Source organism: Quercus robur, chromosome 4 (genome assembly GCF_932294415.1).
Source record: "Quercus robur chromosome 4, dhQueRobu3.1, whole genome shotgun sequence".
NCBI classification, from domain to species: Eukaryota; Viridiplantae; Streptophyta; class Magnoliopsida; order Fagales; family Fagaceae; genus Quercus; species Quercus robur.
In genome coordinates, this window is record NC_065537.1 from 26,606,270 (window position 1) to 26,623,874 (window position 17,605).

The 17,605-nt window shown below is 34.3% G+C and overlaps 1 protein-coding gene across 3 annotated transcripts; it reads left to right on the forward strand.

The window, feature by feature from the left end:
- Nucleotides 1–2,627: 2,627 nt before the first annotated feature.
- On the forward strand, nucleotides 2,628–16,499 carry LOC126721028 (zinc transporter 8-like). Of its 3 annotated transcripts, none has more exons than XM_050423981.1 (3): nucleotides 2,628–3,314; nucleotides 3,878–4,027; nucleotides 4,758–5,425. In XM_050423981.1, the coding sequence occupies exons 1-3, from the start codon at nucleotides 2,727–2,729 to the stop codon at nucleotides 5,061–5,063; spliced, it is 1,044 nt and encodes a 347-aa protein (XP_050279938.1). In that variant the 5' UTR covers nucleotides 2,628–2,726; the 3' UTR covers nucleotides 5,064–5,425. The 3 variants fall into 3 exon arrangements, with proteins under 3 accessions (XP_050279938.1, XP_050279937.1, XP_050279936.1); XM_050423980.1 differs by lacking the exons at nucleotides 3,878–4,027; nucleotides 4,758–5,425 and adding exons at nucleotides 14,659–14,808; nucleotides 15,856–16,499 and having other exon boundaries at nucleotides 2,651–3,314; XM_050423979.1 differs by lacking the exons at nucleotides 2,628–3,314; nucleotides 3,878–4,027; nucleotides 4,758–5,425 and adding exons at nucleotides 12,748–13,440; nucleotides 14,659–14,808; nucleotides 15,856–16,499.
- The last annotated feature ends 1,106 nt before the right edge of the window (nucleotides 16,500–17,605 follow it).

Here is a 17,605-nt window from a genome sequence, read left to right on the forward strand (position 1 = left end):
TCCTCCTTCTGATGAGCTGCGGCAGCCCTTATCCGTTACTTCGCAGATTCCATTTCTACAATACGAAGAAGACCGTTAGGGATAAGTGACGGGGGAATGAAATTGACGGGATGAATAAAAGCTTACTCACGTCGGCGTGCAAATTCTTCCAACCTTAGAGCTACCGCTGTCGGTTCTGGACCCCCACAATATAGATGAAGGGTGTCAAGGGTGATCAAGTCCCTGCACTTACGATCTTCCAAAGGGATTTCCAAAATCCGTTGGATAAACTCCTCCTGCTCGTCAGTTATGTGCGGACGGATATAAGCTGAAAGAAACAAAAAGCAAGTGTTAGTAACGTCACTTCAAAAAGAAACAGAAGGAACATAGTCGACGGGATCAACCTGAGTCCTTGACAAAGGCCCAGGTGTTGTCAAAATAGCCACGAGGCATCGTCGCCCACTCTTCCTGACGGCAGACCCAATCCGTCCCTTCCACAAAAAAGTACCTACTCTTCCAGTTCCTATTTGAATCTGGCATGTCTGATACAAGCCGTAACCCTTTCTCCCTAGCGTTGAAATGATATGTCCCCTTGGACGAGGCGATGTGATGGGGCCTATAGCAATAAAAGAATTCGTCTAGCGTAAGCTGACGGTGTCCCCCACTAAGATTGCCCCATAGGATTTCAGCTCCTATAAAAGTCCTCCAGGCGTTAGGGGCAATTTGGGTGACGGATATTCCTAGGAAGTCTGCAAGTTGACGGTGTAGGCCGTCAAGGGTAACCTAAGTCCCGCAGCGAACATGGCATCATACATGCCAACGTCAGCTGTCCTCCCAGAGTAACACCTCTCGTCCTCTCTAGGGAGACGAATTGGGATGTGGTCTGGGATTTGATAACGAACACGTAACTCCCTAAAAACTTTACCGCTCATCCTAGGTGAAAATTTATTGACGGCCCGTCGCTCTCCACTCCGTCAACATCCATTTCATCCCCAACATCTCCATCCTCTCTCTCCTCATCTCCCTTAGCCAAACTCTCATCAACGTCAAGAGATTGTGCCGACGTCTCTCTCTCTCTGACGGAAGGGAAAAGTCTGACTCATCTCTAGAACCATAAGTCTCGTCGTAGCCCGCTCCTTCGCGGACTGACGACTCCTCACACGACGCGTCACTTGACATCTGACTACCTATAAGTGACGGATCCAATCTAAGTACCTAGACTGAAGTTCTCGCTAATGAGGCAAAAATAAAAAAGGAGAGAGAAGAAAGAAGTGGAGATGGAAACTTACCAGTATGATGACTTTCTGGATGGCTCCTAAACAGTGACGTTTGGGCTAACGAACCAAAGAAAAAACTGACGACATTCGAGCGACGGTCTTTCTCTCCAAAGGATCAGCAGAGTTGAAATAGTGGAAAATGAATAGGAGGTGCTGCTTATATATAGAAAAAAGGGCGCGGAAGACGAAGCGACGCCTCGTCAGAAGCAGAGCCAGTAGGAACGAGCCATGTGTCCGAAGCATTAAATACAGATCCAGGTGAACGATATCCCAGCACCTCTGGAAAACAACTCCATAACCCGTCAGTATGGAGACTGACGGAGTCATGGAGTAGGGGGCAAGTGATGAGGATAAAATGTGGACAAAAGCGACGGTAGAGATTTTGGACGTGGGTGACGGATGGTTTTTGCCGTCGGCATTCTTGAATGGCTGACGGTGAAATAGAGTGAAGAAGCTCCACATGTAGAGTACCGTGACGCTGGACGTCCTGAAGCTGACGGTGCCTAGTCTGACGGAACAACGAATACTGACGGTGTCAGCCATGAGATGCGTGATCGCCACGTTTGCGTGTGTAAGTAAACAACTTGCTCCCCATGCCTCACGAAATCTAAGGATTCCTATATGGAAAGGATCCCACAAAATACGCCCAAGAGGACTCCTATAAGGAAAAGACTTTTACTCCAAGAGAAAGGGGGAGAACCCTACTACTATAAAAACCATACTCCCTCACAAACCAAGGTACGCATAATTCACCCTCTCTAGCACTCTAGAGCAGTGAGAATAGTTCTAACTTAATCTTCGGAGGATATTTGGCCGGTACCACACCGGTACTCTCTGCTAGGTTATTCCTTTTCGTTGTGCAGGTGCCATTTGCGATCGTACGAGGAACGTGTGACTCACTGGTGGTATTATTTCCGGCATCATCATTAGTATTTGTCAAAATTCAAAATTCGATATCTCTGTTACCTTCATTATTAAAAAGAAAAAAGAAAAAAAAAAGGCATACGGAAATTACAAATCTACTCCTTGAACGATAAATCTACTAAAGAGAAATGTTATATTTACAATATTTTAACAATTAATTTTATGTAACATTTTATTACGAGTTATTATTAATAGAGTAAAAAAATAATTTTTATAATAAATTTAAATTTAAATTAATAATAATTAATTCACTTATTATTTATTATAAAAAAGTTGTAAACAAATTAACTTCCTGAAAGGAATGAGCTCATTATTTCTTGACCTTTAACAATCTTATTAGCAGAAACTAATAACATTACTTTATGAATTTTCTTTTCCCCAATGCTATGAGAAGTCAACAAACTAAAGACAAAGTAGACTAGTCAAATTACGGTACATCAAGTTGTTCTTTTCTTTTCAAGGAACTGTTTTTTTTACACATCTCTGATTCACACTCGCACACAAACCCTCACACCCTTTTCAGTTTATCTCTAATTCCTTCACACAATGGCCAAGCCTCAACTTCTTCTCCTCACACTCTTTTGCGTTTTCCTCCTACTCCCTTCCTCAGCTTTTGGAGATTGCACATGTGACACCGAGAATGAAGAACACGACAAAACCCAAGCTCTCAAATATAAACTAGCTGCTATTGCTTCCATTCTTGTAGGGGGTGTAACTGGGGTTTGCATTCCAGTACTTGGAAAGACCATACCAGCTCTGCGTCCCGAGAAGGACGTCTTCTTCTTCATCAAGGCCTTTGCTGCCGGTGTGATATTATCGACCGGGTTCATCCATGTTCTCCCGGATGCTTTCGAGAACTTGACATCGCCGTGTCTGAGTGACAGGCCGTGGCAGGATTTTCCATTCACGGGGTTCGTGGCGATGGTATCCGCCATCGGGACTTTGATGGTTGATGCCTTTGCCACTTCGTATTATAGAAAGTCTCACTCCAACCAGGCTGCTCAAAACGTGGTTGGAGATGTGGAGATGGGAGGAGAGCATGAGGGCCACTTACACTTTAACACACGTGCTACTCCTTCTTTTGTTGATAACTCGGCTTCATCAGACCTTATTCGGCATCGCGTTATATCACAGGTGATTCGATTCTTCCTGTTTTTGGTTGATTTGTTATAATTTTGGTGCTATTTGTTAGAATTATGGTTAAAAGTAGTCCTCGTCTTTTGTCCTCTCCAGATATTGTGGGCCAGATTTATTTTTTATTTTATTTTTAATTTTTTCTAGTTTTATTAGTTTTACGAGAAAGACTGTGTTTTGTGATTAAATTGCATTTTGTATTTTGCTTATATTGTGTTTTGGTGTCTTTGTAACTGACTCGCCATTGAGGATGAGATAAATGCTGAAATTTTAATTTGCTCTGCTAAATTTTTTTATTCGGACTTATTCAAGTGTGGATTATTTTAAGTAAGAAAAATGGTTTGAAGTTGCTACAGTCATCAAGAGAACTACTGTAGCAACTTCAAAAAAAATTGGGAAAAGTTTTGCTTTTAGAGAATATGTTGGTGCTGATTTTTTTGGGTTTGTTCTCCAAAAAATGAGTTTGGCTAATCTATTGGAGATGCTTTTATCGTTTTATTCTATTAAGTATTGATTTTGATCATGGAAGAATTAATGTTTAACTATGCTTCTGATTACATTAGGTTTTAGAGTTGGGAATTGTGGTACATTCAGTCATAATTGGAATTTCCCTGGGTGCTACTGAGAGTCCCAAAACAATAAGGCCTCTTGTAGCTGCACTGACCTTTCATCAATTTTTTGAGGGCATGGGACTTGGTGGATGCATCGCTCAGGTAATATCACAGTATATATATACCAATTATTCCTTTCCTAATTTTCTAACTTTTTTTTTTCTTAATTTTAAAACTTAATCTAATTATTCGCTTTAAAGAAACAAAATTTTCAGTTTGGTTATTGGTTTTTATTGACTTTCATCCAACTTTTGAATAACATTGAATAAATTCGTTTGTCAAAGTTTTCAGCACATATTTGGCAAGAAGTATTTTACAAGTGTCTTGCAAAACGCCTTGCTTTGATTTCACAGGACTCTTACTAAAAAAAGAGAAAAAGAAAAAATATTTCACACGACTTTGGTACAAGTCTATTTTATTTTTATTAGTATTGAATAAGTAATGATAGGGATGTATTTTATTAATTATATAATCAGTTTCATTGATAATTTTTAAGTAGTTGATTTTATCTTTGATCAAATTAGACTTTAGGAGTCCATGTTATATAAATTCAAATGTTGATAATGAATGATGAAGACTGATCATGATTTCCTAAGTTGAAAATTATTAGCTATCCAACCTAAACAGAAATTATGTCCACAATAAACCATCAATATTGCACGTAACCTGTGAACATTCTTAAAGAATATTATTTTGCTTGTTAATCTGTTAATTGCACTATTAATGACTGCATTATTAGTGGAATCTTTTGATGAAAAAGAGTACTATGGTAGTTGGTGTATTAAATTAATCCGTATAACATGCATGTCCTTTTACTCGTATGCATTTATAGGCAAAATTTCAGAACAGAGCCGTTGTAGTTATGGCAACGTTCTTCTCTCTTACAACCCCAGTTGGGATTGCAATTGGAATAGGAATATCTAATGTTTACAATGAGAACAGCCCCAATGCTCTAATTTTTGAAGGGATTTTTAATGCGGCATCGGCTGGGATCTTAATCTATATGGCACAAGTAGATCTTCTTGCGGTTGATTATATGAATCCAAGGGTGCAAAGCAATGCAAAGCTTCAGATAGGAGTAAACGTATCACTTCTTCTAGGGGCCGGTCTTATGTCTCTCTTGGCCAAATGGGCTTGACCCAAGGGGGCGCCACCTTAAGGCCGGATGGTTCCAGGAACACCCTGACCTGAAAAAAAAAAATATATATATATATATATATATATAATAATTTAAAATTTTTATTCAAAAAAAAAATTAGGAGCACCCTTAGTTTTTTTATATCAATAAAATTAATTTGTTCTACATTCAGTGGATAAATGATTGCTTGGTTGTGAACATTGAAAGAGATGTAGCTTGTAGCATTGATAATGAAACTATTATGCAACGATTTCAAAATATGAAAACTCGTAAAAGACAATTGTAAACTTTATGTATTTATGTGTTTTTTTTATTGTTGTTGTCCTCAATATATGAATTTCTCTTTTTATTTGATTATATAATTTATGTTTCTTAAAGAACATTATGAGAAAAATTTTTAGAGCCACTGCTGACTTGACCTTGTAACATTTTGTCAAATATTTCTCTCTATTTTTGGTTTTTTGTTGTGGTACAGTAAAAATGACATATATATGTAACAGTTCGATAGAACCCGAACATTCCCCTATGGGAAAGTTCCAGAGGTACACCAAAAGTAGAATTTATATCTCAGATGAAAAAAGGAAAGAGGATTGTTAAAAGTCGAAACAAAATTAAAAAAGGCTGAAAATACTGAATAATATCTCTTTGAAATTTCAAGAACAAAATTAAACTTTTTGAAATTTCAGGCACTAAAATTAAATTTATACCAAATTTCAGGGACAAAACGTGCAGTTTACCCTTAAAAAAAAAAGAAAAAGAACTCGAAAGATTCAAATCACTAGCAATGTGACTCGATGTAGCTGAATTAATGTCAATCAAAGAAGCCTGATCGAGCATGAGTTGCACGAGTATGAACGTGTAAATGACTTTCCTTCCTTCTCCATATCTCAAATTCCATGTTGAGCGCCTTGTGGAGGTGAGGTTTTTTGTAATACGAGGTAGCACGCAAAGACATCAACTATCAAAGTTCTAATTGTGGAGACCATGGCTAAAAACCTCAGAAAATTTCCCCACTGGTTCTCACTAAGACAAAGCGACGTCAAGCTCTTGAGGAAAGAACCCGGTTGATGATATCACACCAACAACAAAAGGCATTGATTGTAATTAAGATGTCCTTCTTGGGATGGAAAGTCGGCATAGCTGACCGAACGGATTGATGGAGCATGCGGAGGGCATAATGTTTAATTGTTTTTTTCCCCTCCAACAGTCTGATTCTGTGGTGCTACTGCTTGTTGACGTTCTGAACACTTATTTTATGAATCCATAGATGAAAGATGCAATTGAACATAATTGACGTACAATTGCTCTGCTGTTAACCGAAAAAGACAGCAGAGCAATTGAACATGATTGACGTACAATTGCTCTGCTGTCAACATTGACCATCCTATATTGAGTTTCCCTGTCTCTTTTTCTTGCAAGTTTTTTATTTTTTATTTTTATTTTTTAACCCTCTTTCTACTCTTCGGCGTACGAAATGGAACTTTTTAACATAGCTAGTTCACGACACGAAATAATGGAGCTAACATGTAGACCCTAAAATACTTTTACGATGGTATTAGTCTCTTGTGTACTTAAAATGCTTTTAAGATTGGTAATTGCCCTCGGCCCTTTGTGAAATTTTGTGTTAACTAGATACTATGTTATAGGAACGGATTGAGATCCTGTTGATGCAATATCATTCAAAAAATTGAGATTAAAAGTCAGCCATGGAATTAGAAAAGGTCAAGGTACATGGAAAAGTAAACATCTACTTTATGCTGAATTCTAGTGAAGGTAAACTGTTAGAGTACGTTAAACTAGGAGGCAGGGCCGGTTCTAGACATTTTGAAACCTAAGACGATTACTAAAAATAGGGTCTTTTTTATACTTATATATTAATTAAATTAATGTTTATTTAATATTTTTATATTATAATATATTTCATTTAAAATATATTTTTCTTGCCTTTTGAGATGCAAATTGACTAATTAAATTTTTGTATTCAAGTTCTTCTAATATCTGTTTTTCAATCGATAATATAGCTAATTCACTTAATCTTTCTTGGATCATTGTCGATCTTAGATATGATTTTATTAATTTTAATTTTGAAAAACTTCTTTCTCCAAAAGCTATTGTAATAGGTATTGGTAGTAAAATCCTAGAAGCAATGCATATATTTGGAAATGAATCTAATTTTTTTTATATAATTTAGTATGTCAATTGGAGTATAATCTTTTATTTGTAAAATTTCTTTTAAAACGTTTAACTCTGAAAATAAATCTAAACCATCAATATCATAATAAATATCATGTTTGAGAAAATCTTCAAGTTTAAGACAGTATTTTTGTAAACTATCATTATCTAGTGACTTCAAATTTGTGAAGTTAAATAGAAAACCGAAAATATCTTCATATATTTGAAATTGTTCAAATCTATTCTCAATTGAACTAATTGCTTTATCTACTAAATATAAGAAATAATCAATTCTAAAAGATTCTTCAGCAGAACATGTTGTCTCGTTACAAACATTTTCATCAAATTGTTTCTTTCTATGAATTATACGTTTCTCATGAAATACAGGTTCTATTTCCATTTCCAATACAATTTTTTTAGATGAAATCATTGCAGATGTAAATCCATTTTCTCTATATTCTTTAAAATAAGAAATGAGACATATTAATTGATCTATAGCAGCATCATTGTGCATGTGTTTTGATTGTAAGTTTTTACTAACAGAGTTGACAGCAAATAATATGTCATACCAAATAGTCATACCCAATAAGAACTCAAAGCTTTCAATTTCATATATTGCTAAACAATCAGCTTCACTTTTTATTTTAGGATCTTCACTTGTTTGTGCTAATTGTAATAAAGCATCTCTTATTTGTGGAGCTTGGAATTTTATTGCTTTTACACTTTCAATGCGACTTTCCCAGCGTGTTTGTGATAATGACTTAAGAGTTAAACCTAACACATTATCTTGTAAAATTTTCCATCTTTTTGTAGAAGAAGAAAACAATGTATATATGCTTTGTATAACTCCAAAAAATGATATAGCTTTTGGACAAGAATTGGCCATATCACATAGTACAAGGTTAAGGCTATGACAACCACATGGTATGTAAAGTGCTCTAGGATTTATAACAAGAAGTCTTTTTTGTACCCCTTGATGTTTTCCTTTCATATTAGACCCATTATCATATCCTTGTTCACGTATATCATTAATATCAAGCTCAAGAATATTTATTACATTTATAATTTCATCAAAAAGACCTTTTCCGGTAGTGTCATCAACTTTTACAAATTCAACAAAATGTTCTACTATTTTTATTGGATTTGTTGAAATATCAACACATCGTAATATGAGAGACATTTGTTCTTGATGACTTGCATCTGGTGTACAATCAAGTATAATTGAAAAATATTTTGCTTCTTTGATCTATTTGATAATTTTACATTTAATCTCATTTGCTAACAGTTGCATCAATTCATTTTGTATTTTATGTCCAAGATAATGTTTATGGATTCCACCATTTTGAATACGTCTTATATGTTCTTGCATAACTAGATCAAATTTTGCAATCATTTCAATTAGAATTAAAAATTTTCCATTATTTTCTTCATAAATCTTTTTCATTTTTCTCTCGGAATGCCAAATTATTTTTACCAAGATTCTTTACTACAACAATAATTCTTAATAAAACCTTTTTCCAATGATCTTTCTCTTTGTTAATTTGTTCTTGGATATTTTTATCTATTGTTTTATTTTTTGACAATCTCATTTCCAAATCTAGCAAAGTGTTCATGTTAGTAATATGCTCTCTAGTTGTTTCATGGTTTCTAATTTTAGAACTAATATTTTTCCAATCTCGAGTTCCTTCATTACATAGTTGGCTAGTACATTTAGACTAAAAAAACTTGCAACAAAAACAAAATACTTGGTCCGTATCTTTTGAATACACTAGCCATTTTCCATCATGCTTCTCCCCATTTGATAATATTCGAGTGTAATGAATAGTAGAAAAATGTCTAGTGTCATCACCTCTAGGAAAAATTATATCATTGTCTCTAATTGGACCTCTTTCTTAATAAATATCTTTATTTTGTGTCAATATTTTTCCAATTACCTGGATCATAAATATTTGAAGGAATCTAATTCAACATGTCATTATTATTTTCATTTTCTTCTAGTTGAACATCATTATGGTGAACTTGTTCATTTGTGACATTTTCATCATTATTTTCGTTTTCTTCTAAATTATTTTGAAGTTCATTATCAAGATTTGTTGTATTGCAAAATTGAACATCATTGTTATCTTGCAATTGTATCATTTCATTATCTTCTAACTCTTTTTGGTGGATTTCTTGCTCATTTGTGATATTTTCATCTAAATTTTGTGTTATATTTTGTTTATTACTAATAACAAATTTATCCATTGATCCTTTTTGAGACTCAATCAATTTTTCTTATTTTCTTATTTTTTTAAGTTTTTCATATCCAGATGCATATTTTCTAGTAGACATTTCTAATCAAACAATATATTTATAAAGACTAAAATAAATAATAACTTTCAAGTGAAGAGCAAATGAGAAATAGAACCTGATTTATATAAAAAGTATTGTTATAGTTTCACCGAACAATAACAAGTTTTTAGCAATCTCAACCTGCATAAATAAAGACTTATTCAATATATTATCACTAACTAAAATATATATTAAAAAAAAAGATTAAAATTAAGCACAAGCATAACAAAAATTTAAGCACAGCCATAACACAAGGCTTATTAATAAGACCCACCCACAAAAAAACACAAAACAAATCCTATCTATAACCCAAAAAAAAAAAAAAAAAAGCAGGCCTTATATATATATAAAACTTGAAGGCCTAAACATACGTGAAGTTAACGCCCAGTCCAGGCAGCCATAAATTGATAAACAAAACCAGGGCCCAATCTTATTATCTTAACAAATAAAATGAAGAGAAAGCCAAGTGCCCAAATATTTATACCTGAACATGATATGGTGAGCAGTTGAGAAAGGTGGAGAGCAGAGAATCAGATTCAGAGAAAGAATGAGAAAGGCGGAGAAACCGAGAAAGCTTGCTTGAGCTGTTGAGCAGATGAGAACAGTGGAGAGAATTAGAGAGAATGAGAGACAAAGAGAGGTGAAGAGCAGAGAGAAAGGTAAAAATTTTAGGGATTTGAGTTGTTTTATTTGTTCTGATTTGTGATTGTTTTGTGGTTAATCTCTTAGACCGGATTTGTAGTTTATCTAGTTGATTTTTGGTTTGTCTAGAGGATAATAATGTTATTTTTGGGCAATGATTTTGTTTAGAACCAATGTTTAACCAGATTTACCAAAAATTTTGTTTTTTGGTTAAAAGGATGTGTCAGATTTTTGTAATTCATCTTAAACTTTTTTTTTTTTTTTTTTTACCCCTACTACCCCTTCTTTTCTAAAATTTTGGGGCCCCCCTTCCACTTGGGGGCCTTAGGCAATTACCTAACTTGCCTAATGGAAGGGCCGGCCTTGCTAGGAGGGCACCTAAATGTTATTAACAACACTCTAAAACTTAAAAGCGGAAGTTTTGTCAAAATGAATTTGACACTCAAAAGAAAAATATTTTGTGATAAATCTCACCATACCCAAATAGAATAAACAAAGGAGCTATCAATAAAATAGAATTTTTTATTGATACTTGATACATTACACACACTTTGCTACGCACATCACTCACTATTTCTCTCTTACTATTTCTCTTGCGCTTGTTGAATACTACTCTTTGTAGAAACAACACTTATTGGACTATCACACACTTCTTGAATAGCTTATATGCATAACCGTAGAAGTTATATATAGCCAGATTTAACCCAAAATCAACTAAACATATTCAAAATTTTTCTCAATCACTTAACACTATCTGCCTCTTTCTTCCTCTCTCCCTCTAACTCTATTTCCCCAATATCTCTCTAGAGAAGATATTGGGCAAACCCAACCAATACACTCTGTGATTATGCCGGAGATGCAGAGCCCAAATGGGTGGCCCGTCGGATTCGTGTATCAGAACCGGAAAATTTCCTCAGAAACCATCACCGGCGGCAACAACAACAACAACGATCCTATCTCCCTGCTATTGCTTCTTCTGCCTCTTCTTCTAACCACACATGTCCCGGCATATGCTATATAGATCATGGAGGGTATATCTAAAGAAATCTCGTCTGTAGAACATCATATTTTAGAACTTAAAGAGGTAGTTAACAAGATAAAAGAAACCTCAGATAGCCCTAAACTATATAGATCTAAAACTAGAAACAATAGAAGATATAATAAAAGAAGAGATAACTCAGATTCACATGCTTTAGAAATAAGTCTTAAGAACTTTAAGACAGCTATAGTTAACAGATTTGATCAGTCGAAAAACAGATCTAAGATTATAGAAAACCTTCAAGGATTGATAGATTTCCTAGTTAAACAACAAAAGTATGAAGGAAGAACCCAAGATTACAAACTAGAAGACAGATTCTCACCAGGGGAAATTAAAGAACACGAATAAAAGAAAAAAAAATTCTGAGTTACTAGCAGTAAAAAAAAAAATCTGAAGAAAAGATTCCCAGGAAGGGAAATATTTCAGAAAGAGAAGACCTAACAAAGAAATTAGAGGAGATCTTAGATGTTGGGTTTGCAACCAACTAGGACACTATTCAAACAATTGTCCAGAAAAAAAATAACAAAGTAAAAATAGTAGTATTAAAATATGTACCCATTACTAGAGAATGAATGGTCAAGGAAGAAAACCCGAAGAATTAATCAAACTTCAAGAAGAGCTTAGATCCTTAGAAAATGAATTAGAAAATCCAAGAAGGAATAGAACTCAAAGCCTTAGACAACTTTGGGTAGAAGAAAGAATAAAACTTATCAAACAAATAATTGACAGGAGTAAGGAAAATCTAGATCCTAGATATACCAGATGAGTACTCTACCAGAAACTCACCCGGTAGAATTAAGTATTAGATCCCCTACAGGAACGATAATACACACTAAGACTATATTAGCCAAAGATCTAGATAACATGGAAATTACCCAAGAATATAATAATATCCTTTTAGGATTAGATGAAGAATTTAGATCCAGATGTCATTTAGAAATAAATATTCAGATTCCAGGAGATCAGGTAGTCCGAAATCTTAGGATTTGGATGGAAACCCAGAATTTAAATAGATAAAATTCTGATATAATTTTACAAATCTTTTTACTGTATAATGGTAAGTAATTTGTTTCAAATCTAGTATTAGGTATTATAAACCTAATCTTTCTTGGGTCTAAGAAATTGGGTAAGAAGTGGCTAATTGATTTTGGGTTCACCCGGTTTGATTTTAGTTAATTGATTTTGGGTTTCCGACCGTAGGTAAGTGGAGCTGAGTTTTAACTTTAATTTGGTTTTGCTAACATTAATTAAGTTAATGGAAAATGATGAAGCGGAGCTAAGTTTTTAAAAATAAACACATGCCATTTTTTTTATTAGGTGTTGGGACCCGGGAGGACCACATCAGTGGTCCCCAGAAGGTCATTTCTCCATTAACAAGCTGAAACAAATAACATTACTTTATGAGTTTTCTTTTCCCAATATTATATGATAAGTCAACAAACGAAACAGGACAAAGACAGAGTAGCCTAGTCAAATTATGGGACCTCAAACGGTTCTTTTCTTTTCAAGGAACTGTATTTTTTACAAATTCACTGATTCACACTCGCACACAAACCCCTCACACCCTTTCCATTTTCTCTCTAATTCCTACACACAATGGCCAAGCTTCAACTTCTTCTCCTCACACTCTTTTGCGTTTTCCTCCTACTCCCTTCCTCAGCTTTCGGAGATTGCACATGTGACACCGAGGATGAAGGACGTGACAAAACCCAAGCTCTCAAATATAAACTAGCTGCTATTGCTTCCATTCTTGTAGCGGGTGCAATTGGGGTTTGTATTCCAATACTTGGAAAGACCATACCAGCTTTGCGTCCCGAGAAGGACATCTTCTTCATCATCAAGGCCTTTGCTGCCGGCGTGATATTATCGACCGGGTTCATCCATGTTCTCCCGGATGCTTTCGAGAGCTTGACATCACCGTGTCTGAGTGCCAGCCCGTGGCAGGATTTTCCATTCACGGGGTTCGTGGCGATGGTATCCGCCATCGGGACTTTGATGGTTGATGCCTTTGCCACTTCGTATTATAGAAAGTCTCACTCCAACCAGGCTGCTCAAAATGGGGTTGGAGATGTGGAGATGGAAGGAGAGCATGAGGGCCACTTACACGTTCACACACATGCTACTCATGGTTCCAATTCCTTTGTTGATAACTCGGCTTCATCAGACCTTATTCGGCATCGCGTTATATCACAGGTGATTCGATTCTTCCTGTTCTTGGTTGATTTGTTATAATTTTGGTGCTATCTGTTAAAATTATGGTTGAAAGGTTAATATTCTCTGTAATGAATTAATCATTTAAATATAGTACCAACAGTATTTTCAGCCTATTTAGTTTTTTTTTTTTTTTTTTTTTTTTTTTTTGAGAATTTCAGCCTCTTTAGTTTGTTTGGATAAATAAAAAATTTCATCAAATAGTAGGAAGCTTCAAATTTTTGGTGGGTTTCTATGTGTGTTTTTGGGTACCGTACTAGAGATATTTTTTGGCACAAATCACAAAGTAAAAATATATAATGTGTTCACCGATTTTCCTTGGAAATTATAGTATTATACTAGTGGTCCACCGATTTTCTTCTCTTTTCATTTTTTCCATCCATACATTTTTCTTTTTTCTTTTTTTTTTCTTTTCTTTTTTTTCTCCTCCACACTTCTCCTATTTATCTTCATTTTTGCTTTTCAGTTTTATCTCTCTCTCTCTTGGACTAAAAATGCTGAAAAAGTCTAATGTCACAATCAAAATGCACGACTTGTGCCACAACTTGCCACATGGCAAGTTGTGGCACAAATTATGCATTTTTCTATGGTACTAGACTTTCTCAAAAACACTAAAACATGCCATCATCTTCTTTAAGGGGAAATCACCACTGTGCTCCACAAAGGAAAAGAAAAATAGACTTCGTCTTCTGTCCTCTCCAAATATTGTGGATTAGATTCTTTAAAAAAAAAAAAAAAAAAAAAAAAAAATTGTTCTAGTTTTATTAGTTTTATGAGAAAGACAGTGTTCTGTGATTAAATTGCATTTTGTATCTTGCTTATATTGTGTTTTGGTGTCTTTGTAACTGACTAGCCATTGAGGTTGAGATAAATGCTGAAATTTTAATTTACCGTAGTAAATTTTTTATTTGGATTTATTCAGGTGTAGATTATTTTAAGTGAAAAAAATAGTTTGGAATTGCTAAAGTGTTTTCTAGATCAAGAGAACTAGGGATTAAGAGAACTACCGTAGCAACTTCAAACAAAATTTGGAAAAGTTTTGCTTTTAGAGAATATGTTGGAGCTGATTTTTTGGGTTTGTTATCCAAAAAAAATGACTTTTGCTAATCTATTGAAGATGCTCTTTAACATTTTATTCTATTAAGTATTGATTTTGATCATGGAATAATTAGTGTTTAATTATGCTTTTGATTACATTAGGTTTTAGAGTTGGGGATTGTGGTACATTCAGTCATAATTGGAATTTCTCTGGGTGCTTCTGAGAGTCCCAAAACAATAAGGCCTCTTGTAGCTGCACTGACCTTTCATCAATTTTTTGAGGGCATGGGACTTGGTGGATGCATCTCTCAGGTAATATCACAGTGTATATATACCAATTATTCCTTTCCTAATTATAAAACTTAATCTAATTATTCGCTTTAAAGAAACAAAATTTTCAGTTTGGTTATTGGTTTTTGTTGACTTTCATCCAACTTTTGAATAACATTGAATAAGTTCGTTTGTCAAAGTTTTCAGCTCATATTTGGCAAGAAGCATTTTACAAGTGTCTTGCAAAATGCCTTGCTTTGATTTCACAGGACTCTTACTAAAAAAAAGAGAGAAAAAATATTTCACACGACTTTGGTACAAGTCTTTTTTTGTTTGTTTGTTTTTTTTTTTTTTTTTTTTTTTTTTTTTTGAGCAAGGTACAAGTCTATTTTATTTTTATTAGTATTGAATAAGTAATGATAGGGATTTATTTTATTAATTATGTGATCAGTTTCATTTATAATTTTTAAGTAGTTGATTTTATCTTTGATCAAATTAGACTTTCGGAGTCCATGTTATATAAATTCAAATGTTGATAATGGGTCTGTTTGAATAGAACTTATTTTGCTAAAACTAAAAACTAAAAACTGAAAACACTGTAATAAAATAACTTTTAAATGTGTGAATAGTATCATGAGACTCATTTTTAATGAAAAAGTTGTTGAAAAGTGTAATTTGTGAGATCCATTGACAGTACATGGGTGTACTGTTCACTACTGACTTAGTCAAAAGGTGCGGCTGAAGAAAAAAAAAAAAAAAAAAAAACCTGAAAACGCGTGAAAACATAAAACACAGCCGTGGACGCAGATCCAAACCACACCAATGAATGATGAAGACCGATCATGATTTCCTAAGTTGAAAATTATTAACTATCCAACCTAAACAGAAATTATGTCCACAACAAACTGTCAGATATTGCACGTAACCTGTGAACATTCTTAATGAATATTATTTTGATTGTTAATCTGTTAATTGCACTATTAATGAGTGCATTAGTGGAATCTTTTGAAGAAAAAGAGTACTATGGTAGTTGGTGTATTAAATTAATCCGTATAACATGCATGTCCTTTTCCTCGTGTGCATTTATAGGCAAAATTTCAGAACAGAGCTGTTGTAGTTATGGCAACGTTCTTCTCTCTTACAACCCCAGTTGGGATTGCAATTGGAATAGGAATATCTAGTGGTTACGATGAGAACAGCCCCAATGCTCTAATTTTAGAAGGTATTTTTAATGCGGCATCGGCTGGGATCTTAATCTATATGGCACTTGTAGATCTTCTTGCGGCTGATTTTATGAATCCAAGGGTGCAAAGCAATGCAAGGCTTCAGATAGGAGTAAACGTATCACTTCTTCTAGGGGCAGGTCTTATGTCTCTCTTGGCCAAATGGGCTTGACCCAGGGGCAGCGCCCCCTTAATGCTAGGGTGGTCTTAGGACCACCCTGACTTGAAAAAAAAAATATATATATATATATATATATAATTTTTAAAAAAAAATTTTGTCTATCCTTCAAAAAAAAAAAAATTGGGAACACCCTCAATTTTTTATCTAGAAAATTAAATTTTGCTCTATAATTTATTCTACATTCGGTGAATAAATGATTGCTTGGTTGTGAATATTGAAAAAAATGCAGCTTGTAACATTGATAATAAGATTATCATGCAACAATTTCGAAATTTGCAAATTCGTAGAAGACAATTATAAATTTTATATATTTGTATGTTTTTTTATTATTGTCGTTATCAATATATGAATTTCTCTTTTTATTTGATTATATAATTTATGCTTCTTAAAAACACCCTGAGAAAGATTCTTGGACCCTCCACTAGCTTGACCTTGTAAAATTATATCGAATATTTCTCTCTATTTTAGGTTTTTTGTTGTGATACAGTAAAAATGTCATATATATGCAACAGTTCCCGAACCTTCCCCTATGGGAAGTGCCAGAGGTACACCAAAAGTAGAATTTATGAGGGAGTTTGGATACAGCGTTTTCTTTTCTGTGTTTCCATTTCTGCATTTTCTCCTTCTTCTTCTTCTTCTTCTTCTTCTTCTTTTTTTTTTTTTTTTTTTTTTTTTTTGGAGCACGCGTTTTACCCCTCACAAGAGGCTACTGTTCATGTACGGTACATGAACAGTAGCCGCAATATTTGACCAGTTTTTCATGAACAGTGCATTCATGCACTGTTCATAGACTCACAAATTTCATTTTTTATCAATTTTTTCATTAAAAATGGGTCCCACGGTACTATTCACACATTTAAAAATTATTTTACTACAGTGTTTTCAGTTTTCAGTTTTCAGTTTCTGCAAAATAAGTTCTATCCAAACAGACCCTATATCTCAGATGGAAAAAAGAAAGAGGATTGTTAAAAGTCCAAACAAAATTAAGGTGCAGTTTGGATAGCACGTCTACGTTCACGTTTTCAACTTTGCGCGTTTTCATATTTTTTTTTTTTTTTTCAAGAGCCGGTTTTGTTGACTTTTCAACTGTGAACAGTGCACTTGTGCACTGTTTATGGACCCACAAACTCCACTTTTAATCAATTTTTTCATTAAAAATGAGTCCCACAGCACTATTCACATATTTAAAAATTATTTTGCTACAGTGTTTTCAGTTTTCAGGGACAAAACGTGCAGTTTACCCTAAAAAAAAAGAAAAAGAACTCGAAAGATTCAAATCACTAGCAATGTGACTCGATGTAGCTGAATGAATGTCAACCAAAGAAGCCTGATCGAGCATGAGTTGCATGAGTATGAACGTGTAAATTACTTTCCTTCCTTCTCCATATCTCAAATCCCATGTTGAGCGCCTTGTGGAGGTGAGGTTTCTTGTAAT